Source organism: Sycon ciliatum, chromosome 1 (assembly GCF_964019385.1).
Source record: "Sycon ciliatum chromosome 1, ocSycCili1.1, whole genome shotgun sequence".
In the NCBI taxonomy this organism is placed as follows: domain Eukaryota; kingdom Metazoa; phylum Porifera; class Calcarea; order Leucosolenida; family Sycettidae; genus Sycon; species Sycon ciliatum.
In genome coordinates this window covers 74,028,552-74,055,334 of record NC_088643.1, presented here as the reverse complement: position 1 = coordinate 74,055,334, position 26,783 = coordinate 74,028,552, and the positions used below count along the sequence as shown (strand labels likewise).

Sequence of the window (26,783 nt, the reverse complement as noted above, 5' to 3'; positions counted from 1 at the left end):
GCCTACATGGCTTGCCGATATCCTACAACACATTTGCAAAGTTGTCAAAAATACATCCTTCGAAGTAGAAGTAAGGTGGAACTTCAGTATAACGTACGTGCAAGGCTGGGGTGGGTCCAGGCAGAGGCTCAGCCTTGGGCCCGTACCTTCTGAAGTCACCAGGTTCCTCCATGCACACCCACCCACTGTCAAACGTCGAGCAGCAAGTAAGTTGCTTGCGTATTTTCCTGCGCTGGAGACAGGAAATATGGGTACCGACAAAAGTAACAGCTGGGCAGTGGACCCCCCTGTAGATTATAGCATGACGGAGACTCACGAGTCAGTAGAACAGAGGGTATTGGTCCTATTCATGAAACGCAGCCAACACAGCCTCATCACAACAACAACAAAAGCGGCTGCAGCACTATGTACACAGGTTGGAGAAAGAACACACAAGAGTGCTCATGATCATAACGAAAACAAAGACAACGCCTAGCACGGACTATGCCGGATTACTAGCACACCACACTACACACCACACGGAGAGAGTGCAAGGAGAACAGGAGGATATAGAGTTCATAATAATTATAGTGCATCGCTTCTGTCCAGACCAGGAACTTCAGCAGCGGAAAGTCCTACAGAGGCTGCGGAGTAAACAGCAGGATATCGCTGTGCCAGTAGGAGCGCTTGTAGAACGATGCATGCAAGCCTCACCAAGGCCAAGTCATCAACTGTCAACAGAAGCCTGAGCGGCAATAACACTCCAGCAAAGCATGAAGTGGGAGCACTACTAGCTATGGCTATACGCCACCAATGTCCACACAGTCACCTTCCAATGTCACACAGAAAACCGTTGACAACGATGACTAGTCAGTGTTCATCAGACACTGATACCAGTCATGTAGAAGGAAGGATGCAGAGGAAAGCCGCACGAATCCATGTTCCACCTTGAAAAGGAAAGTAGACTGACTGGCTTTCCTCATGTAGATACTGGAGTTGGTGTTGCTACCTTGACTGGTGTACGTGCATTATCTGCAATGGAGTGGAGACAGAAAGGGAGGGAGGGAGAGAGAGAGAGTGAGAGAGAGAGAGAGAGAGAGAGTGAGGGAGAGATAGTGAGTCATGCCAAAGCGCAAAAATAGAATGTGTTCTATTTAGCGTCATGAGCCACATTCATGTACATGTATGTCAAAGTCGTCTTCAGCACTTGCTTGACCGGGAAACTCTTTTTCTCTAGGCGTTCACATGCCTAGGGTTCTGTCTTGCTGTGGGTTTGTGTCAGCTTGTGTTAATGGTCAAGACTGCTTTAGTCACTGATAAACTACAGTGTAGTCCAGTACAATCCACCAGCACGAATAAGACCTAGTGCTGCATGAGCAGCAGCAGCCTCATGGTCACAGTGCTAAGTGCTGCGCGGGCCCTGGTACAGTCAACTTTGCTTATCACGACTCTCGGCCGGGCATCAGAAAAGTGTCCTTATTCGCGAAGTGTCGTTATACCCGAAGTCTCATTATATGCATACAGGTAGAATGGACTTTGCTCTGGGCATGGAAATTCTGTCGTTATTCGCGAATTGTCGTTATATCCGCAGTCGTTATTAGCGAAGTTGACTGCACTACCTTATTCATAGGGGCACACTTCTCTGGCCAGCACTGGACTTGTGCTGCTGCCAGAGGATAGTGCACTGGCCAGCACTGGACATGTGCTGCTGCCAGAGGATAGTGCAGTGGCCAGCACTGGACCTGTGCTGCTGCCAGAGGATAGTGCAGTGGCCAGCACTGGACTTGCTTTGTTAGTGGATGGTGACATGATGCACACTTACTGTAATGGTTATCATTTAATACAAAGTCATTGCCAACTTACCTTCTGCAGCTGCAGGTGATGTGGCATCAGCACCAGCCGCAGCAGCAGCAGCAGGTGCTGCTGGTGAGCTGCTACTGCTGGCATCCATAGCCTCCTCTTTCACAGAGAGCTGCTGCTGCTTCTGAGATGCTGCTGCCTCCTCAGTGCCAGAAGACTGCGCTGTTGGCGGCGTCGGCTGTGCTGGAGAGGGCTGAGCTGGGGAGGGCTGAGCTGGGGAGGGCTGAGCTGGGGAGGGCTGAGATGACGATGGCTGGGACTGCTGCCGCTGTGCTTGCGGAGTAGATGGTGTCTGTATTCAGATATGAATACGCATGCAGCGCACAAAAGAATGCATTGACTCGAGGTTGTCGACATCTGCATGCCCCCCCCCCCCCCCCCGACTGATCCTTTGAAATTTGAAGTTCTCCCAATCCTTTCATAACAACTAACAGTTATGTTACATCAAATATTCTAATTATAGTTGAGCTCCCAGTAGAGAACACCTACTGGCACTGTGATCAGAACACTTACGTCGGTGTTGATGTCCTTGGAGATCTGCATAATGGCTTGGTCCAAGAATGCGACGATCGACTCTGGACCAACTGCGCCCTTTGCGCTGGCCTTACTCGTGGGCGGCGGAGCAAAGAAGTAGGGACTGTTGCGTGAAAGCAGGCGCAGTGCTGCACAAAGAAGCACAGAAAGACACACCACATGACAGACTTGCTAGAGCTAGAGTGACACAGCATGTGACTCATGCAAACAATCACACGCCCAATGTGCCAATGAGCACCAACAATACCACACTGCACGTAGCTACGTAGGGCAGCCATGAGGACAAAAGAAGACAATGATATATCCCCCTCCCTTTCCCTTTCCTCCTCCTCACCATCATTGTAAATTCACAATCAGTCAGAATACATTCCAGCCACCGCTGCCATACAGTGATGCATGATGAATTATTGATCATGCTACACTGTACCAGCATACAGGTACTTAAATCATGGTACACTCTAGCCATTACTGACACACAACGACGACGACGACAACAACAACATTCCAGCATTTTAGATTACCTCGAAACTGAAAACTACTGTCGTAGATGACTCTGCAGCAATCAACACAGAAAAGACACACACACAGACACACACATACACACACACACACACACACACACACACACACACACACACACACACACACACACACACACACACACACACACACACACACACACACACACACACACACACACACACACACACACACACACACACACACACACACACACACACACACACACACACACACACACACACACACACACACACACACACACACACACACACACACACACACACACACACACACACACACACACACACACACACACACACACACACACACACACACACACACACACACACACACACACACACACACACACACACACACACACACACACACACACACACACACACACACACACACACACACACACACACACACACACACACACACACACACACACACACACACACACACACACACACACACACACACACACACACACACACACACACACACACACACACACACACACACACACACACACACACACACACACACACACACACACACACACACACACACACACACACACACACACACACACACACACACACACACACACACACACACACACACACACACACACACACACACACACACACACACACACACACACACACACACACACACACACACACACACACACACACACACAGATACTTGTACATGCTAGGAGGTCATGGGTGTTACTGGCATACAGGTACATGGACCCACTCTTCTTCTCTTTCCTTACTTCAAGACCAAGTTCAAGTACCTGGTTTATCATCAATGACTTTCTAGTTTCTACACTATTTGGTTCCCTAGTCGGAGTGTTACAGACACGTACGGCCTTTGGCATGCCATGTGTGCAACGGGTACCAGACGAAACCCTCAGACTTCAGCTTCCCAGTGCCGTTAGGGTCATGAAAATCAGCCTAGTTTGAGCACGGAGGTGAATACTTGTACTTCTATTGGAGATAAATACTCAGATTATGTGGTACGCGGGTCTTACTTGTATTGTTCCTCCACCATTGCTTCAGGATCAGCTTGTTCCATAGCCTCATCAAAGAAATCACCGAGTATTGGAGTGAATTGTCTGTAGCATGTACACAGCGCACAACACAGGATGCATGTCACGCACACACGCACGCGCACGCACACACACACACACACACATGCGCACACATACGCACACACACACACACACACACACACACACACACACACACACACACACACACACACACGCACACGCACACGCACACGCACACACACACATTCGAGAAGGCAGTACTATCTGTGCTTTAAGCGAATCGAAATAAAAGAATACAACAACATACCGTATTTTTCGGAGTATAGTGCGCACCTTTGTATAACGCGCACCCCCAATCTTCATTGGGGGTGCGCACTTCAATCTTCATTGGGGTGCGCACTTCAATCTTCATTGAAGTACATGCATTTCATATTCGGAGCATAGTGCGCACCTGCGATTTATGGCCTAAAATAGCACAACTAAAGTGCGCACTATACTCCAGAAAATACGGTACACACATACACATGCACATACACACACACACACACACACACACACACACACACACACACACACACACACACACACACACACACACACACACACACACACACACACACACACACACACACACACACACACACACACACACACACACACACACACACACACACACACACAGAGGATAAATTGTACCAGGCGGCCACACACACAGTCAGTGACTAAGAGCAGTAAGGGGCCGTCCGTAAATATCGATGTTTTTTTAGAGACGATATTGGTGCGTCTGGGGGGGGGGGGGAGGGGGTTTGAGCCATGTGCGTCTTTTCGAGCATCAGAAAAATATCGATGTAAATATCTGAAGTTTCGCCGATCCCTGCACGCGGACGTCTAAATGGCTATACAAGAAATGTGAAACCAGCTTCCGTTCGCGGAGCTAAAACTCGCGACACAAGAACAAAATCAAAAATTGGAAGCTGTACGCCCATGGCGAATTTCAAGAGCAAAAGAATGAGCTATTGATTGTGGAAATCGGCCGAACGATGCCTGCAGGAGACCTTTTTCAAGACGGACCCTCAACATCCTGGGCACTTCAAGACCTACCTGCAGATGGTCTTGGATGGCACTTTGCTCTTGGCAAAGGCTGCACCGGCAGACCAGTTTATCCATCGCCAAGCTGGCACAGACGCTGAGAATGGTACAGTTGCGCTCGGTGAAATCCAGCCCGAAGTGCATAACTGGCGCCCAGTACTGATGCGGCCCTTGACGCCCTCAAAGTTGTACAAGTGTAGTGTGCACGTGTGCCGTATGAACTGTGCATGTGCTGTACTCATACGCATGCATGCTTACACCAAAGTGTAAAAAACCGCGCCAAACAAAGACAAGTGTTAAACATTCATTTCAGTTCAGCACAAGTAAAGAAGACGGAGATCGTTTCGAAGCAGTTTATTTCATACACAGAGCAGCAGGGCTTCCATATTTGGTGTGGCCACCGTCTGCTTCGATTAGGGCTTCAACACGACGTGGCATTGACTCCACGTATGGGGAAACCGTGTCAGGAGCCAACGAGTCCCACTCCAGGTGCAGTGCCTGCACCAGCTGGTCAGCATTCTCGCAGCGATGTGGAATTATTCTCTTCTTGAGAAGAGCCCACACATTGGGAATGGCCATGTCCTTCTTCTCTATCTCTTCTTGATCTTGAGGTGTACTTCGTGAAGTGAATGAAAGAAATTTTGAACTGTTTTTAGCATGCAACACGTGCACTCCGAACTTTTACACGAGGTGCGTACAGTTGAGTTCATACACACAAATCGCCAGTGATGTAATGGGAGCTGGCTTCGCGGCGCCGGCTTTGCACTTCGGGCCGGATTTCACCGAGCGCAACTGTACAACGGAGCGATGCGAGCACTGCAAGTATGTCTTCTTGTCAGCGGCTGATAAGCTTCGCCACAACCGCCTGAGTCATAGCAGTGAAGGCACTACATCCAGGCAGCAGAAGGAGCATGTGTGCCCGTATTTGGATGGTGCTTCTACTTGTGGCTTAGCCTTCACCACCTACTATAGGCTAAAGCAGCACAAGAAGGCTGCTGGCCACAAGTGTTCTCGAGGGCGACGAAAAAAGTCATAATGCTCTCCTTCTCAATTAGACCATTATAAATACTGCAAACTTGCCATCTTGGGTTCATATTATTGACAAAAAAAGGAAAAAAAATTAGCATCCAAAAATATTGATTCCATGATCTAGATGTACATGTGCGTCTTCTGGGGGGAGGGGTCAAGGGAGAGAAGCACCAATATCGTCTCTAAAAAAAACATCGATATTTACGGACGGCCCCTAAGGCATACAAGTGAGATAGCGGCCACAGAGTAAAGCCACGGGAAGCTGCTGCCCAGTAGCCACTGCAGTGTGTTCTTACCTCTCTTTGTCGCTGCACGAATGCACATTGTCGGGGTTGATATTCCATACTCTTGTCAACTCCGAACTGCACAACAGATCGACCAGCAAGCACAGATAGTTAAAAAAAGAAGTAAAAACCCAAACCAGTAGGATTATAACAGCATTCCATATTAACGTCCAGCCAACCAACATGCAACAACTTTCAAAAATAATACTTACTGGTAGTAGCAATTTCTCAGTACATGTTGTATTAATACTTCGAAGTACATTTTGAATAAAAACTCTGCATCTCCAAAGAACACTACAACAGGTGAACAGGCATTGCAGTCTGCCAAGCAGCATCCCCCCCCCCCCCCCCCCCCCTCCACTCAAAGGAGATTATTTTCTACTCCACGAGTGCACAATGCATGCTGTGTCACATCATGGAGGAGTGCTCCCTACCTTCCCATATCCCATCGTATTCTCTTGCTGGCCGTGTACAGTGGCCGCGCTGCAGAGCGTTTCTTCTCTCTGCAGTGCACAACAACCAGGGTACAACACAGCACAGCACAGCACAGCAACACTCGGCGCATATTGAAACGTAGTGTGCCGTGCAGTGAATATATCCATTCATTCTGCCAGCAATCTACATCATGCATGTACATGTGCACACTCGCACATCATACCTGCAACACACACGCATCTGCAGAGCACACACGCACGCACACACACACACACACACACACACACACACACACACACACACACACACACACACACACACACACACACACACACACACACACACACACACACACACACACACACACACACACACACACACACACACACACACACACACACACACACACACACACACACACACACACACACACACACACACACACACACACACACACACACACACACACACACACACACACACACACACACACACACACACACACACACACACACACACACACACACACACACACACACACACACACACACACACACACACACACACACACACACACACACACACACACACACACACACACACACACACACACACACACACACACACACACACACACACACACACACACACACACACACACACACACACACACACACACACACACACACACACACACACACACACACACACACACACACACACACACACACACACACACACACACACACACACACACACACACACACACACACACACACACACACACACACACACACACACACACACACACACACACACACACACACACACACACACACACACACACACACACACACACACACACACACACACACACACACAGTGACACTGGCATTCAACACAATTACTAGCAAACTGCACGCACGCGTGGAGTTCTACCAGCTACTACAGGTGCGCTCGGTGAAATCCGATCCGATGCACAAAGCTGGCGCCCTGGACCAGTTCCGATTACATCATTGTGTTTGTACATGTGTATGTGTGCATACAGTCGCATTCATACCACTTCCAGGGCGTCAAGGGCCGTGCAAGTTGAGAGCGTCAAATATGCACGCTGGGTGGGATTTCACCGAGCACAACTGTAGTAAAGGTCCACGTGCCGAAGGCAGCTGAAAAGACAGCAACAACATTCAACATTGAACATTACCAATATCGTTTCCTTACCTGCTTGGTGCCTGGATATTTCTGGAGTCCTCCCTGAAAGCAGTCAGTTCACAAAATGACAGTGTATCAGTGGAACTAGAATGACAGTATGCTGTTGACCAGCAGGACTATACTTTAAAGGAGAAGACAAATTGCCTCTAACTCCTCATAAATCAAACAAGACCTGATCAAAAATACATGTACATTGTACACGATGCCGAAGAAACATGAACTTCAACCTCAGCCATCCTTCCTGCAGTTCTGTTTTATCTATACACATGGAACTTCTACCTCAGTAGTCATCCTTCTTGATGTTCTGTGCAGCTCAGCTGTCCACACCTGCAGCGTCAACCCCACCCGACCTTCCTGCAGTTCTGTGCTAAACCGGGCGCACGGGAGAATACCACACCCCATTGCTAGGGCAACACTGAGGATTACTTCTGGGTGTACTTCATACGGCCTGTGCTGTCCGCGATGGACACCAGCTCCTTCAGCATACAACACTGCTGGGCTTCAGTGTCACCTCTGCTACTAGTATGATTGAAATATGAATGTGTCAGAAGAAGGTTTATACCGTTTCAAAGTTCAGCATTTTCTAAAAGAATTCAGATCATTGGATTCCCTTGCAAATTGTCGAGAGGCCCCTCATAGCAGTGCACAATCACTGTGAGCTGTGTGTGCACGCGCTCTACTGCATGTTTGCCATAGCAGGTGCACACACACACACACGAACACACGAACACACACATACACACACACAAACACACGCACACACACACAAACAGGTGTGCACTGTACCCTGCAGACTAAAGAACAACGTTAACAGCACGTGGACGTTGTCATACAGCAGTGCACATGTCCGTGACACACAGGAGCAAACGTACTTGGGCTTGGTGAATCGCGGACAGCTGGAGTTCTTCCAATCAATCCAGTTTTCTTCTCGTTGAAGCAATTGCTACACATCAACAAGAACAGTAAAAGTTAGGACAAGAGCAACAGTAACGTTACCAAAAGGCTGGACAGTCAGGAGAGCCATACAAACACAATCAAAAGATCTGACGATGACAGCTTTTGCAGAAAATAATCGGTGATGCTCACACTTACAATTAAAGGGGAAGTTAAGGCAAAAATTAAAATTTCACCAGTTGTAGTCTTCGGGGTGCTGAGTCGAATGGTCGTGGTCCGAGGAAGCTGAGACGCTCTCTTCCTACTTGAATCCCAATCGAACTCGCGCACTTCCACCGAAACTGGGTGACTGCGCCCTACTACCGTAAAAGTCCGTAAATAAGTACCTGCCCGAAAGAAATACCCCCTTCATTCTTTTGGCTCTGTCTGTTGAAGTCAAGTCAAGCCCGATAAACATACTGCCCGAAATAAGTACCGGTACGATGCGCACATGCAGTGTGTAGCATGTACATCGACATGAAAATGACTTCTTCACTACACACAAGTCAGGTCCGAAAGTTAGTTCGTGCCCGAAAGTCAGTACCCGCCCGAAAGTTAGTACGGGTGTGGTCACTAAATTCGAAAGTAAATACGTACTTATTTACGGACTTTTACGGTAGATGGGGATTTGTATGCAAAATGTCACTAAAAGTGCCATTTCGTTCTTATAAAAGCATGGAGGACCGCGATTAGCCCATATGTTGTAGTCTTTTGGACGCTGAGTCGATTGGTTTTGGTCCGAAAAGGCTGCGATGCAGCGTTCCTCCTTTATTCCCAATCGAACATGGTTGAACAAGTGGTCACGTGCTCCTGCGTACGCCAGTCACCTGGTCACCGTGCCTGCAGGGTACAACTTACTAGCCTGTTTGACCTTTTTTGGGTGCAATCCTGTCACTCGAGTTGAACTCGAGTTGAACCTTGGTGTGAAAGTTCTCGCCTGCTGGCGTGGTGACCAGGTGATTTGGGCACCCAGGAGCACGTGACCGCTTGTTCAACCATGTTCGATTGGGAATAAAGGAGGAACGCTGCATCGCAGCCTTTTCGGACCAAAACCAGTCGACTCAGCGTCCAAAAGACTACAACATATGGGCCAATCGCGGTCATCCGTGCTTTTATAAGAACGAAATGGCGCTTTTAGTGACATTTTGCATACAAATCCCCATCTAGTAGGGCGCAGTCACCCAGTTTCGGTGGAAGTGCGCGAGTTCGATTGGGATTCAAGTAGGAAGGGAGCGTCTCAGCTTCCTCGGACCAAGACCATTCGCCTCAGCACCCCGAAGACTACAACTGGTGAAATTTAAATTTTTGCCTTAACTTCCCCTTTAATGGTACAAGTAGTAATGTCGAAGTGAAAATGGCACTTCAGGTCACAAGCTCCAGGCAGCACTATTGGCAATACTAAAGCAACATAATTCATTCTACACAACACGCATGCACGCCGACGTAACGCTAAATCTTACCTCAATGTACGAAGCAAACTTTTCTCCATTCGGTGGCATTTTCTTTAGTATCTGCGGAGCATATAGCAGACACATGATACCACAATTGCCACCAGGAAGAACCACCTATCATTCAGCTTATTGCGATCTAATCATCGCTTTCCACTAACCAGTCTACCGTTGCTTGAAGTCATCTAACCAACACATTGGAAAAGCAGTTACTAGTACATGGACCAGTGTGTGCTATTTAGTATAGCCTATCAACTCACATCATAGACGCGTTCCTTGGTGCTCTTGACCCACGTATCCTGCGCGTCGGTGATGGTCTGACTGCTCCTAGATCGCACAATAGCAAAACACACGTGCACGGCCACCAGGTCAAGTGACATGTTAGTGTACGTTTCACAGAGCCCTAGCCACCACCACTACTACCAAAGGGAAAGCAAAACAGACAACGAATCCATTCCAGCGGTGCCAAGAAGAACAACACATCAAGCGTATTGGGCACTGCCTGCACTTACGTCTTGAACTTGACTGATCCGACCAAATACTGGAAGACTATCAACATCTGAACTAACACCTACACAGCAACATCGAGATCACAAGAAAATCACACAAACATTATGGAAACATATGAGAAAGAGAGAGAGAGAGAGAGAGAGAGAGAGAGAGAGAGAGAGAAAGAGAGAGAGAGGGGGGATACCCAATATCATGCACAGTCACATTGCTTCCTATAGCCCGTCATGTACGATCTAAAACCGACTTGCCTTATCAGGGCAGCCAATAGCATGACAGCTGAGCAATCAGCCAAGGGCTGTAGATGGTAAGTAAGTGAGGTGCCAGTCGGAATCACGTGTACACATGTACAGCACACACTACACATTGATCTCCCTCATCATGAAATACAGATACTTTGTGAATACATGGATGGGTGCCTATTTGTGTTTATGTGATACATGCATAACTAACTGCATGGGAGTCAAAGTAGAGAAAGCAGAGGACAAAAACAAGTCCAGTTGATCTGTTTCGCCACCGAAGTGTGTGAGAGCACAACAACAAAAAAAAAGGAAGAAAAACAATAAAACATTGTACGCACCTGCCGGCGGAAATTCCCATCGTTCAGCTCCAAGTCCATTAGCTACATTGGCCATAACAGATGGAAGAACACACAGCAACAACTCATATCATCGGCTGTCTCACTGCATGACATACATGTACATCCATGTCGAAAAAAGAGAAAGTGAGTGACCAGCAAGAGCGCTGCAACTTGTGCAATGCGCCAATGAACACACCGAACTTCTAAATCCTACACCACAAATGTAAGGCTGCATGAATGCAAACATCGCCCCTACCTTTTCACTGGTCAGGTACTTGGGAAAGTAAAACTGTTGCTCTGACCCGTCCAGGGAAATGCTAAGCACAGCAAAAACAAAGCGTCCGGAAGTTGCAGTGCATGACAGCATCAAGTCACAAGCAGGCAAGAAAAACAGGACAGTTGAACTGGGTAAGAAACACGTCCCCATCACTTGCCAGTAGTTGAGGCTTCCTAGACACATACGGCCTGCTCAAACAACATGGCCCACAATGTGATGCTAGTAGGTTGGCCATCCCTTCTGTCGACTGTGACAATTCCTTTTTTCCTTCTTGTTTTCGTACGTACACCAGTAATTTCAGAATTGACAATCACCCAAAACTTTGCAGTAAATATGAGATTCCATTGGGGTACTAGTACAGAAGAGGTGCAAATCAGATGGAAACTGCTAAGTGTGCTATCAAGAGATAAATGCCGATGCGGATACCAATGGGATTTGCCAGAATGACATTTTCGAGGGGAATCCCCCCACTGGTAATGGTAGTCAGTGTAGTCACACTCACCTGCAGGGCTCTGCGGCTGTAACCAGAGCGTCCGTCTGTGCAGGGGAACTCTTGCCGCTGGCGGAGCCCTTGGATACCGATGACTGTGATGATGCTCCATTGTGACTCTCGAGTGGGTGAGTAGTAAACACATTGAGGATATGATCAACAGCCTGAAACAAACATGCAGTAGAAACATAGTGATGGTCGACGCGGCACCCATACGCATTTCAATGATTGCTGCACATTTGATTGGTGTGTGTGTGTGTGTGTGTGTGTGTGTGTGTGTGTGTGTGTGTGTGTGTGTTTCAGCCTTGCAAGCTGTTGAATGGTGAAATCCCAGCACAAGCTGCTATGGCTTCTGCTCTAGCATCGCTATTATCGCCTCCGGCGATGGGCGTCCAATGGTCCAATGGTGTGTGTGTGCGCGTGTGTGACGTCCAATGCAGGTCACTAAGGGGTCACACAGCCATAGTGCTATGCTCAGCAAGTGTACACCTCCGTAGGTACTGTAAAGCGACAAACTTTCGCGGCGTGCAAATTTAGCGTTTTCATAAATCGAGCTGGTTCACAATGAGAAACGTTTGCAATTCTATATTTTCAATCGGATCTTGTACGGTCTACAATCAGTGTACGGAGAGGTTTACGGCGATTTATATTCGCGAATGTGTAATGGTCGCGAAAATGGCGAAATTTAATCTCTAGCGAAAGTTTCTCACTTTACAGTAGTTGTTGTCGCCTACACACATAATAGGACATGTAAACTGGGAGGGAGTTGTGGTTGCTCGTGACAGTGACAGTGCTCAATACACCAAGGTGCAGAGCCTAGTATGCACACTTGAGACGAATCAAAAGCGTTTCTGCTGTAACTCTGAGTTTCACGGTTTCAACCGATCAGCAGACAGCAACTTTCATTTTCATAATTACACTATCAGCCCGGATCATTCATTCGCGCTATGATCCAAGCATGCACCCTATATCAATCATACCTTCTGAAAATTGTAGTCAAGTTGCTGTCTGATGATCGGTTAAACCGTGAGACTCAGAGTTACAGCAGAAACGCTTTTGATTCCTCTCAAGTGTGTGTAATAGTACATGTAGAAATGTACACGTGCTGCTGCACTTACCGCTTTAAACTTTGTCCACTTGTCAGACACATAGCAGTCAGTTGGTTTAGAGAAGAAGGCCTGCAAAGACCACAGCTGCTGATAGACATCATAGTCAACCTTGGACCTGGGCAAGTTGCAAAAGCACACACACACACACACACACACACACACACACACACACACGGCAACAGATAAGACACCTGACCGGATATCACACTGTCAGCTGACTGGTTTCTGCTTACGCCCCCTTTCTACCTTGGAGAATGTCTGTGATGCTGAGTCGACAATAGCTTGGCTGATGGGCAATGCTGCTTGCTCACATGATTTTGTAGCATATACTGTTCTTTAGTCTGTTATCTAAGCATATAAGAAAAGGAAAAAAAACCCAACTACCGGTAACCAACCCTGTCCAAGACGGACGGACCATGTTCCCCAGCACAAGCAGATCTGTAGCAAATGTTAGCTGGCTCAGTAGAGTCAGTACCCACCAAGCTGCTGCTGCCCAAGACTTACTGGTTTGGCTCGTCCGTGTCCATGGCATTCTGAGATGCAGCAGTGATCTGGAGGTGACAGAAGGCAGAGAGTGAAATACACCAGCAGCACCAGTCAACATTGATGATTACGGCATCGTGATGATGATGATGACATCACGATGGACTACAACACACACAGAAGCACACCTGCTGCAGTAGGTGTTACCCTGTCAATAGGGAGGTTTAGTTCCCACGTAACGGAAACGCGTACGTGGGTGATCCACGTAAAGTGGATGAAGGGCATCCACGTTGCAATGTTGTGCTTAGTCACACGGAACAAACAAAAGCATGAAGCGAAAGGCCCAAACCTGGTCAAAGACGAAGCTACCCGGGCCTAAGAAGCTCATCCAATATTTTTATTTCGTGCTTCGGAAACTTATTCAGCTGAGCACCCTCACAGCTCGCACAATGCGCTCCATTCTGATTTTCACCAACGTTCTGGCGGAACGTGGGTGAGCCTCCATACACGGTATGTCGTGAATCAGAAAACGTCTGTACGTGGGTCACTGAGTATCACGTGGTACACACAAGTAAAGTACCCACGGATTACGTGGGACTAAACCTCCCTAATATGTCAGATAAAGTATACGCTTGACAGAATGAAAGGAAAGGGAAAACTGCAAGGTTATGCATGGAGAGGAAGATACGCAACACTCCAACTAGTAGCACAAGTGCAGCAGTGGCTCTCAGACCGCACACAAGCACTGTATGTACAGTAAAACTTGTCAAGGCGACCACTCGAATAAGGCAACCACCTGTCCTAGAAGACCACTGGAACCAGGACCAAGGGATGCTATTTCCACTCTGGATAAGGAGATCACCTGATAATAACAGAGACCAAATTTTGAAGGTCCCTTGAGCGGTCGCCTTAGACAGGTTTCCCTGTAGTAGCACAAGTGCAGTGGCTCTCAGACGGCACACACACACACACACACACACACACACACACACACACACACACACACACACACACACACACACACACACACACACACACACACACACATTAGTACAGTCAGACTTCGCTTAACCACACACATCCGTTTTCCACAAAAATATCCGGTAGGGCGAGGGAACCGGATAATCGAACACACATACTGTATGTGTACATGACATATGCTGTAAATCGGTAACCAACGATTTTCTTCCGGATGGCGAGGGATCCGGATAAAAGAGGACCGGATAAGCGAGGTCTGACTGTAGTACTGGAACAACGCTAACTGTTGACTTGAAGCAAGTGGCACACAACCCACTTCCTCACAACCCACCTCCTCTGCTGTTTTGAACTCTGTTACATTATCCTGGTTGAACTGGCTGGTGAGATTGAGAGCTGTGCCACAACGGAAAGAGAACATAAACAAATGGAAAAAAGTGAGGTCAGGCTAAGGGGTCGTCACAAAAGTGTTGTCGTCGTCCCTAAAAAGCACCTTTCATGGGGGGGGGGGGGGGGGAGGGTTGAGCCAAAATTGCAAGTCGACTGACAATGTACATGCACATGCATGGGAATAGGGGGTTGTGTTGGAACAGGGGTTGTGTCGGAATAGACCAAGCAATATATGCCATCCCCATTCTCATGTGAGTACCAGTGTGAAAAGTAAAGTGATGGGCGGCAATAAGAGGTAGAAATTAGGAGCATGAACTTACCGGACTTCTCATAGATAGGAAATAGATGTGCCAGGAACAGCTGGATCCGACCGCAAAACACGGTGTTCTGAGGCTTAGACATGCGCCGCAACAAGTCTAACGACAACAAAAGAAAGGAGCCATAAAGATTGTCATCTGCATGGCTAGTGCACACTGTCAAGTAGTAGTCAGGAATCAGGAGTCAGTCATTTACAAACAATGTCAACAGGTAAAAAAGGAGAAGGACAAATGTTACGAGTTATGACTTCTCCTTTTTTTACCATAATTAAATTGGCTCACCATCCGGGTTCAATGTCAACAGGACAAGATGAAAAGGAAAGAACAGCGAAGAAAGCATCTCAGGACAGACGGTATGCCAAGCTGCACATACTACTGCAAAGCGAGTAATTTCGTGACCGACAACTTAAATATTTCATTGCTTCAACTGCTCGCATAATAATTTGTATAGCAAGTAGGGTTTTGAAGCTTGACCTTACAATATTGGTTCGAGACATTGTTCAGAATATCGCGCTCAGTCACTTTTATGTCAATGCGATACGATTTCATGTTTCGACCGCTGTCATGAATTTGCACGATTCCAATGCATGTTGTGAAATACTTCCAATAAGAGTACATGTATGAGGAAATGTGTTTCTTACTGTTGCAGACACGAAGTAGCAGATTCTTGCCAGCAGATGTGTAGAAACGAGGCTGGAGGTCAGGCAAAGGAAGAACAAAAAAAGAAACACTCACACGACATGATAGCACACGATGGTACTCCAAACAATTCCTAAACGGTTGATGCTGGTGACAATGAATGGCGTGACTGCTGCACAAACATCCTCCCGTGAAATCGCAAGAGAGAGCATGGGCACGTGCGTGCGTGCGTGGTTGCATGTGTATGTGTTAGAGAGAGAGAGAGAGAGAGAGAGAGAGAGAGAGAGAGAGAGAGAGAGAGAGAGAGAGAGAGAGAGAGAGAGAGAGAGAGAGAGAGAGAGAGAGAGAGAGAGAGAGAGAGAGAGAGAGAGAGAGAGAGAGAGAGAGAGAGAGAGAGAGAGAGAGAGAGAGAGAGAGAGAGAGAGAGAGAGAGAGAGAGAGAGAGAGAGAGAGAGAGAGAGAGAGAGAGAGAGAGAGAGAGAGAGAGAGAGAGAGAGAGAGAGAGAGAGAGAGAGAGAGAGAGAGAGAGAGAGAGAGAGAGAGAGAGAGAGAGAGAGAGAGAGAGAGAGAGAGAGAGAGAGAGAGGAGCAAGCCATAGAGGTAACTCACCTCAAGCCACCAGTCCACATGAGAATCAGTGTAGTGGAAGATGTCTGTACACTGATCCAGTGTCACACAGTCCAACATGTCGGAGAGCAGAGTGAACGGTAACACTTGGTTGCACATTTCTACATAGATGACATTCATCAGAGCAAGCACATGACACAACAAATAAAGCAGAGTGCAGTTAATTTATAGAAATGAAAATTGGCTAAATATGAAAACCCTGGAGCTGTAACAAAGAGCTTGTATTTTAAAGGGGAAGTACAGAGCAGGAATGGATTGAATTCGCAAGAGTGGCTTTTTTTATGAAATCAGGAACAAGGTCTGAAGGTATGTCAAATAACTTCCGAATGCTTGCAACATAGGTTGATCCCAACCCCCGAGGTCGGGTCGCAACACACCTAATTTCGCAAAACCTTTGTCCCGCGTATTGCGAAAGCACGCACATCACAGTCACACAGTTCAGCCATCCCCTGATAACAAAACTGTATGGCGGAAACATGAACTGCTTGCACACAGTGTTTTTTCTTCTTCTTCTTCCTTTCGTCAAGTGGGTGTCAGCCGAAGAAAAATTCATCTTTGCTTCGTGAAGAAGTCAATAACTACGGATGGCCCCTCCAGCAAATGTGCCCTTTACGAAGACAACAGCCACTTACCTTGCCGCGCACAGCAAACAGCACACGTAACCACTGCGGTTAGATTGGACGCTGTCTGCCCCTCGATCTGCACCAAATCAAACAATAGAAAAGTAGAGCAGTGTATAGGCGGATTGGGCTTTGGCTCCATACCGAACGCCTCCGACTTAGACGACGACCAAACATAACAGTGGTGTCCAGTAGCAGACACTTTATCAAGGTCCACACAACGGTTGGGGAAAACACTTGAAAACAGAAAAGACATATCAGGTATTGTAGGTATGCATGGCCAGCACCACTACAGCACCACTACAGCACCACTACAGCACCACTACAGCACCACTACAGCACTACTACAGCACCACTACAGCACCACTACAGCACCACTACAGCACCACTACAGCACCACTACAGCACCACTACAGCACCACTACAGCACCACTACAGCACCACTACAGCACCACTACAGACCGGTATCTACAGTACAAACAAGGTCGGGGGGGGGGGGGGGAGTAAGTCCGTACATCTTTACTCAGAGTTTCAAGTTGCTACACATCAGGAGACTATGTTCAACAGAGCATAACAGTGGACTCTATCCTACAAAGAAAGTGATACCCCTTGGCACACCTTGGTGCGAAAGTGGCGCATGAATAGTCAGCGCAATGATGAAGTAACTTAGTGGAAGGCACAAATGATACAGAGATTGGTGTGATGGGTAGTGTTGTAGCATGTTGCACAGAGGTAGGAGGTGAGGTGCAGTGTTGAACCTGTACTATGCATGATATGCAAGTACCTGTGTGGGATAAATGGCTGGCGATATACGTCCTACTTCAAGTATTTGAATTCTGCATAAAAGCTCTGGATGGAGCGCGGACCAGTCAGTGCCCGCATGGAGTATTTTGACCTGTTGTCAAGGTCACTAGTACCCTGCAGACCGGTACCTATCAAGACTTACCAACATGGTGCGAGCAGCATCTCTGAATGCCTGATCCAAGGCCAGCTTCCTCTCGGCCTCGCTGTATGGACAGATATAGTCACCAGACAAAAACAAACACACACACACACACCCACACACCCACCCACACACACAGGCACAGACAGACACACACACACACACACACAAAGCAAATGTGTAATACGCATGCGTGACACTCACTTGGAAACCAAAAGATACCCATGGAGATGAAATGGCGTCGCGCAAGTGCATTTTGATTTTTGAAATGATTGCCACAGAAAAACACTTCTTCTTCTTTTTTTTTAGATTACGGTAACACCTTGGGGGATAATTCAGTGCAAAGCATAATAAAAAGAGATCATTGTTAGGGGCCATCCGGCATTATCGATAACAAGAGTACATAGCCCCAAGAGTGTGCAACTCTGATCTCCAAGCTACGGCCATATATGGGTGTCCTGCGCGGTGCGCTGCCTTCATTATGTAGTGAAATGACGATCCAGCTGCCTGGGTTTGAGTTTTCCTACGGTTTAGCCTCAGCGATTTCATGTGCAATACAGTAAGTTCAAAGGCAAATGCCTGTGTGTGACACATCAGGTAAAAACCATCCGAAGTCTCCTCCGAGGAAAGCGGATTCGGAATAAGGAAGCCATGGCAGATCAATAATGCCCCAATGGCTCACAGTTCTGTGACTACCTAATGCAGACAACATGCCACACCAGACCCCATATGCAGAGTTGCATACTCTTGGGGTTATGTACTCTTGTCGATAATTTTCACGAAACGGAAAAGTATACTTTAACCCTTTACCATCCGACCAAATTTCCCCAAGAGTCCCAAATGCAATAATTCTCACCTTATTCTGAGAATATCTTCAGTTCTAATCAACCAATTCTCACTATCTTGGGCATTCTGGAAAGCTCTCCACGAGCTGCGTACATTGAGCTCAAACAGGACACTACCGAGATCACATATCCAGCGCCAGGGAGCTTCAAATACACCCCATCGCTGGATATACGAGGAAATTCTCTCCTCGCCAGCCATTTCTCGCTCCTTCATCGTAAACATTCCAATTTTTTTGCTTGAGTTTCTTTTCATGCTGCCCACGCGATCAAAGCATGCCAAAGTGACTCAGCATGTCAGGAGAGGGGAACATCCCCGCTCAAGGTCAGTCACTCGAAAAGAAATTCGACTTTTGCCGTAGCTGAAATGTCGAGCGACATATCTTTGGAATGCGACATCGCAGCTCTTTACTGATTGCTGCAATGGAAAGCTGGGCTCTTTGGCTTCTTTCTAGATACTTAGTTCTTTACATTCCGACAAGAATCGATCGAGTTACGAATGTTTTAGTGTATGCATGTCCATCGATCTCTAGAGATCGATTCAAGTACGCACGGATGGTAAAGGGTTAAGTCTTAGGACCGTCCCCCGTCCACCCGCCCACCCACCCCCGTACACCCGCCCACCCACCACACCGAACGAAAACTATACTATCCCATGGTACGGTAGGATATGCCTGTTTCAGCCAAACAGGAGCCTTGTTGACCGGGAAATACATGTAATAGCCAATACAACCCCTCGCGGGATTGATATTCATTATAAACTGGGTTCACTTTTATCGTACACACCCTGCACTTTTGGTGCATGGTACATACATGTATGGCGCTGCATTCGCGTACGCACCCGCCGCAGCCATACAGTACTGCACAGTGTGCCTAGGGCCGCCCCCACCAGTACTAGCCGCCCCCACCAGTACTAGCCGCCCCCACCAGTACTAGCCGCCCACTGGTCCCGCCCCTTCGCTTTTCAAGTTCTCACGATGGGAGCAGGGGCAGCAGATGGCCAATACTGCTTAGGGCCTAGGAGCACTGCACAATACCACACTGCTGAGGATACTTGCGCGAATCAGAAATACAAATACAAATACCAAATACAATGGAGCGACACGTACCAGCTAGAATTCCATGGAAATAAAAAGGAACAAACCTGAACCAAATCGCTTCCCAATCTTTCTTTCTTTCACTGTGCGTTTGTAAAAGTCCTGCCCTGTCTATTTTCCATCATGGCGACTGGTTTTGGCACACAAGACTGCGAAATTGTAAATTCCCGAAGAGCTGGTGTTTGACGCAGTGTTTGGTTTCAATGTGTTTTCTGATTTCGTCACGGAGGAAGAGGTGAAAGAAATTGTTGAGTGTAACATGACGGAGACTGCCGTGCAAGTAAAAATACGATGTAGTAACTGTAAACATGTCATGTACTAACGTTGTTGTTACCGATGTGCATGTACTGTGCCTACCTGTGTGATATCCAGGGTGCCCACCAACACGAAACATGCAACGAAAAACTGGATATCCCTGTTCAACTTGTGGTTGATCAAGTCGAATAAAACATGTCATCTGCCTGCGGCTTCAGCAGCCGACATTGCTAACACGCTGGAGTTTGCATATGCAGAGATAGGGCAGCAGGATGGTAAGGCGTACTCCCAGAGCAGCCTTCAATGCTTCAGAAGCGCTCTGCACCGAGAGCTCGGCAAGCTTGACCGCACTACCAATCTTTACAAGGACCGTGAGTTTCGAAAGGTAAATGAGATCTTGGACGGCGTGATTAAAATGCAGAAGAGGACTGGCCAGGCGTCCCCCGTCCAGCACAAGCAGTCTATCACGGATGCAGACATGAAAAAGGTATGTATATGTATGTGGTGTTTAGCCAATGTACAATACAGCTATCTTGATACTCTACGGACAATGTACATGTAGTTTTTTTGGGGGAATTCTGAAGTTTGGCTTGGTTTCAAAAGTGTTTACATAGATGGAGCTGTCATGATACTTTGAAGACCTTGCTTCTATAAAGGTTTCACTGAAAATACTGTTTGCTTTCATGTCTCTGTTTTGTGTAGGTAGACAGCTATTTTGAACAACCCGGCAGCAACCCTATCAAACTTCGGGAGTATGTCTGGTTTTGGATCACCCTGCACTTTTGCTTGCGCGGTTGTGAGGTGCAAGCTATTATCACTTCAACCGACCTTGAAGTCAAGAAAGACGACCAGGGATCCGAGTACAACACGCTCAAGATGTCGTATGTCTCTAAGAACAACCAAGGTGGAGTAAACTCGGCAAGCAGCGAGTCAGATGGTCGAATGATCAATGCCACTCAAGCCAATGCCATCAAACTGCTCATTTCAAAACTGCCATCGTCCTGCCCCCGTCTTTGCCAGCAGCCACTTAAAAACCCCTCTGCAGAGACATGGTATAACGGCAAGCCCCTGGGCAAAACTAAGGAAAGTGAATTCATGAAAACCATCTCCCTCAAAGCTTCCCTTTCTCAGACATACACCAACCATTGTGTCAGAGCCACTTGCATCACCAACCTTCCCCGTCAATCTGTTCCTGATCATGTCATTGCCAGAACATCTAAACACCAGAAGGTACAGTCGTTGCAGTCCTACCATCAGCCTACCGAAAGCGACAAGCTTGCCACCGCTCATCTCTTGGACAGTGCTCCAAAGACTTCATCTTCCACTGTCACAACTACACCTGTCACCTCGAAGCCAAGACCGGCACACTGCTATGCCACAGCTGAAGAAATCGACGAGTGGATCTCAAGTTCGGCAGCAGAAGACATCCAAGCACTGGAAAGACCGCAACCGAACATTGCTGCACCGGTACACTTAGAAGGCAACTTCCAGGTTGCGACGGACATTGTTATCAATCTTGCTTCGCACAAGTAGAAAGTAACCGTTTCCGTTACGCTGTTCAGCCTTGTGTTGTGATTTACGATTGCAATGAACATGATGAAGCCTTGTGTATGGTCGGCGTGAGATTTGGGTGTGGATTCGTGGTAAATCAAAGACGCATTGGACAACTCTTGCTGCACGTGTCAAAATGTAGAAGGTCATGAGGATGGTGCAAAGACTCTCCGCATCGTACTTCGACATGAAAATGCGTAGATGTACCGGCAATGTAAATGTGCTGTTAACATGGTCAACTCATGTGTTCCAAATGTGACAAGGTCATGAGTGCCTTACGAGGACATGAAAATGCGTAGATGTACCTAAGATAAGTAGGACATTGACCCGCGTACTCGGGTGTTACCGTACCCTCGTATCATCCCTCCTCCTTCGCAGTCGGGGTGATATTCAAATTGTTTGTACTTATTTATAGATCACTAGATAAGATGTGTAGCCCGCTGTTAACAGGCTGCTTTGTGACTAGAGTCAATGCCACACACATAGCGTCATGCACCCGCTCGCAGGTTACTCTGTCTTTTGCTCTTCCCCGGCTAATAACCGCTATGGCTTGTACGCATTGAGCTTCTTAGGTGCAGATTGCTGGAATTCACTCCCTGCTTCTGTTCGTATTTGCTCCATGCTATCAGACTTCCGCTCATCCATACATAAACGTATAGGGTACCCCGTAAGAAGGCCTTGGGCCTGTGGGTATGCCCTATTCAAAATTTAATAAATAATAATAAGGCCAAAACAAATAATGACCTTGTTTCGGGTCGGCCGACCGGGCCATTTTTTCCCAAATTCCGAAACTTTTTTGGTCCCAAATATATATACGAACGGTGCCAATGCCATGTGTGCTATTGCACTCAATGAGCCATAAGTAATTAACTCAGTCAGATCTTAACCGAATTCAACAATTGAAATACCGACGAGGTAGCAGAGATTCTAAGCTGCCGGCTCGAAAAACTCCGGGGTTGATACGAGCTAGTATCACGGAGCTGGAAGCACTCGAACTTTTTGCTTGATTTCTCAGGATGTAGGACGACAGGAATACACCACATGCTGTACAAGAACAGTGAGTCAGTCAACTTTGACATTGATCCTTGCCATGATACATGTACAATGTACATGTGTAGGTGCTCTGGTCCACCACAACGATTGAGGAACCAAAAAAAGTATCCAAAAAAATTTCTTTCTGGCCGACCGAGTCTCCTTTTTGAGGGGTTGCCGACCCGAAACAAACCTATTTTTGTTTTGCCTTGTAATAATATTCGGGAGGTAACACCCTCGTACTTGGGTAATATCCTATACTTATTGACCTGACAGCTACAGTCGTCCCTCTCTAATCCGGCACTTGTTTATCCAGCACCCTTGGAAACCAGCAAACTTTCTGGCAAAACGGATTTTTTCAGTTCCTTTTCTACACTTTAATCCGGCACTTGAATTCCGCCTCCAGCAGCGATTTTCTGCTACAAATCACTCAAACTGTACATGATTCGATTTTCTAATCCAGCAGTTGTACATCGCATGCTGTCAAGGAGGATTGTAACATACACAACACATGTAACAGACACTTGGGAATATCCTATGCTAGTGCATAGAATATTCCCAAGTGTATGTTATAGACATGCATTCCACAAAGTACTTGGATTGACACAGAAAATCGCTACGTTTTGACGTACGACACAAACATGTATGATAATAGGTGGGCCGGGTTGGAGGGCATGATTTGATAATCCAGCACCCTTGTTTATCCAGCAGAAAATGACGTTGCAAAAGGTGCCGGATTAGAGAGGGACGACTGTATCATAATTATCAACCTAACAGCTATCAATATATTCCAAAACGAAACTCTCCTTGACCCACCCACCCATACACGAAACTTTTTTGTTTCGTGTAGAAATTGATAATTATGGACGGCTCCTTAGGATTCGTTGAATCGATCATGCCCCTGAACTGGCTTTTTACTCTGAGCGGACACGTGAATGTCAAATTGAGGTGCTTGGTCAATTTAGGTTCTAAAAAAAACCCAAAATTGCTGGTTCAATGTTGTATTTTCAACAACATTCTCGGTACCTCTCAGACAAGAGAATTCCAGCTCTTACCGGCCTTGTATGGCATCTAAGGCAGACTTAAACGCGGCAGAGCCCTCGGTCGTGTAATTGGAGAGAATCACATTCTGAAATGGGCACAAACAAAAGCAGCCAAGGTCAACAACACCTTCGCATAGCTGCATGTACAACATTAATTTGACTCCTAGAACTTTCCCCTTTTATTAATCAGCGCAAAGGGCATACAAGTACTAGTCACTGTGTTCCAGATATCAAGATTATTTTTCCTCCATTAGCCGATATGGGGCCATTGGCAAATACCGATATTTTCTCAAAATGAAATTTGAATTTTCATCTCGTATCCCCTTCCCTAACAGAAACACGTGTCTTCTGGCCATTGCACGGATGCTTTTCTAGAGCTTTCCAGAGCACATCATAATTATATTTGAGCCAGAGCATGCTAAAGCACGACCACATCATTTGTGGAAAAATTCGAGAAAACCGTGATTTGAATTCCGCTGAAAAAAACCGAAGTGGAGTGCTGTTCTCGTTCGCCATACCATGGTCGACCGGACTGTTCTGATTCCAGATCTTTGTTGGAAGTAAGTTTGTTTGAGTTTGTAGTCCATGTTGCGCTGAGTCGCCTATAATGGATCGTCATCAGATGGATCGAAGGAAGAGCCCTCGCGCTCCATGCGCAGGATGACTTTATAGATTTGCGTCGGAAACAGAATCAGACAATGATGGCTATAGCGCCGAGTCATGTGAGGACAACACTTTCACCGAGCGTAAAATATGCTGGCAGTCCCACAGACTGCAGTGATTAGGTGTTCTACTCTGACGCTGGCCTGGCAGTGATCGGTGTCAACACTGACTTGCGAGGCGAGTCGGCTGATCATTTGGCCAGAGTGCACATCGCTACACATATCCAGGACAATGCCAGCATTGGTTGCGAGTGCAAAAACAATATCGGGGCTCTGCTGCTCCCTCAAATCAACGATCCGAGTGCCCATATGCGGAACATCGCCAACATGAGCAGTAGGCAGCGAAAGCAGTACATCCTAGGCTCGCTGGCAAGTGGAGCAAGCCGTGTGCAGCTGGGCACTGGCGCCCGGACTATGAGCGTAACATATGGTGTGCTGGGGAAGATTGTGTGCCGCAGTGGATATCTGGAAGTACAGGTGGATAGTGATTGAGAGGAAGTCAAGTGCCAATTTCTTCAGACGTCTGCAAGTGTTGACCGCGTTTTCGCTGGCGGTTCTCCGGTGATGCTCCAACCAGGAGGTATTTCAGACACCCAGCTCAGCTACATATAGACAGATGTGGCCAAGTACCTGCCAGCTGATGCTACAAGACGCTGGGCAGAGTAAATGACCCGGAAAGGATGTATCAAGGGACATAATACTGTATACAGAAACGGGTGTTCTTCCTGCAACGGTCGCAAGTCGCACGTCGGGTCGCAAAAAGCAGTACTGCGATTGGGCCTCAATGTGGAAACAACTGCGATGGAGTGTGCAAGTTTTTTGAAACCCTTTTCAGCTCCCTCAGACCAAGGAGCCGCCTGTGGTTACCGGTTGTTTTTCTTTTTCAAAACGGTCCCACGATGATGGGTAATACGTGCTAACTACTTTCTGCTCGAATTGGAACAGCCAAGGTAGATACTAGTATTCCGAGGGTGCAATGCATCTGACAACATGTACAGCACTGTATGGTGAGTCAGTTGCTAGAGAGGGTCCGTATAACGTAACTACATTTGTAAAAAACGTAGTCGATCTACGGAACGTTTTACGTACACTGCATGTGGATCTGTGTTCCGCCATACGGAGTTTTCAAACCATGTAGCTGCCCTTGGCAACTCGGAACGCGGCAGTGTAGAGCCGGATCGACCTGAGGAGACAGCCATACATTAGTACCCCAATCCACTTACAGAGCACCTACGTTATCAGAGCCCTATCTACGTACTGTACGTACACAATTTTCCGTAAGTCGAAACTCGCGAATTCAGGGGTTTTTTCCAGCCCACTGACGTAAAGTTACTCAACTTCACGTAGTGCGGTACCTCTCTACTACTTCCAACTCTTCGGTATAATCATTTTAATCCTAAATAAAAGTACAGGCCCCATTCTATACTTTCCCCGTCTGCTGCTACTTCAAGTGTTGATATTATACTGTTAACACACTAGAATAGTAAGTCTACAATGTCAATTTTTAACAAGACAGCAGTAAACAAGATGTTACCACTCCTAAGCCAAAGCCGCGTTCGGACTGGACCATCTTCAGGCGCAATTTTGGTGCGAGTGGCTTGTGATATTTGCGCGGTAAATTCTATAACAGGTGTTTGTCAATGTAATCAATAGGGTCAGGACTGTATTTCAATTTAGACAACTGATTCTTACTTTATACTTCTCTCGAAGTTGGTCAAATCCCAGCTGGGATGCCATAATCGGGAGACCGAGTACGCCACACAGGAAAATACAAATCCAGGACTATTGTAACACTACACCCAAGAAAGAGGTAGAAAATAACAAGCCAAGCCTACATTGAATTATTTAGGAAAGGTACTGTACGTATTGTGTTTTCACAATTCAAAGCAGAATACTATGCGAACATCCAGCATTTTTCGACACTGGTTACAAAAAATTCTGATATTTTTTCAA

At 47.0% G+C, this 26,783-nt stretch overlaps 1 protein-coding gene across 1 annotated transcript; it reads right to left on the bottom strand.

Annotated features, from left to right (window-relative positions):
* Positions 1-195: 195 nt before the first annotated feature.
* Positions 196-26,783, bottom strand: LOC135805384 (THO complex subunit 1-like). The gene is made up of 25 exons (XM_065319412.1): positions 26,523-26,783; positions 24,181-24,254; positions 18,352-18,412; positions 17,418-17,484; positions 16,768-16,886; positions 16,161-16,212; positions 15,523-15,618; positions 15,147-15,208; positions 13,859-13,905; positions 13,364-13,469; positions 12,258-12,409; positions 11,735-11,795; positions 11,479-11,520; positions 10,904-10,962; positions 10,652-10,718; positions 10,404-10,454; positions 8,883-8,953; positions 8,020-8,052; positions 6,798-6,866; positions 6,376-6,441; positions 3,941-4,024; positions 2,895-2,926; positions 2,353-2,501; positions 1,843-2,131; positions 196-1,011 (listed from the first exon to the last, which is right to left on the bottom strand). Exons 1-25 carry the CDS (start codon positions 26,565-26,567, stop codon positions 959-961), a joined length of 2,007 nt encoding a protein of 668 aa, XP_065175484.1. The 5' UTR covers positions 26,568-26,783; the 3' UTR covers positions 196-958.

Bases quoted from the DNA above. Each gene is read 5' to 3' on its own strand.
- LOC135805384 (XM_065319412.1), bottom strand. From the start codon at position 26,567: ATGGCATCCCAGCTGGGATTTGACCAACTTCGAGAGAAGTATAAA. The intron at 18,413-24,180 runs GTAAGAGCTGGA...CTGTCCATACAG, and splicing joins TTAGATGCCATACAAGGCCG to CGAGGCCGAGAGGAAGCTGG. The intron at 10,719-10,903 runs GTAAGTGCAGGC...TGTGCGATCTAG, and splicing joins GGATCAGTCAAGTTCAAGAC to GAGCAGTCAGACCATCACCG.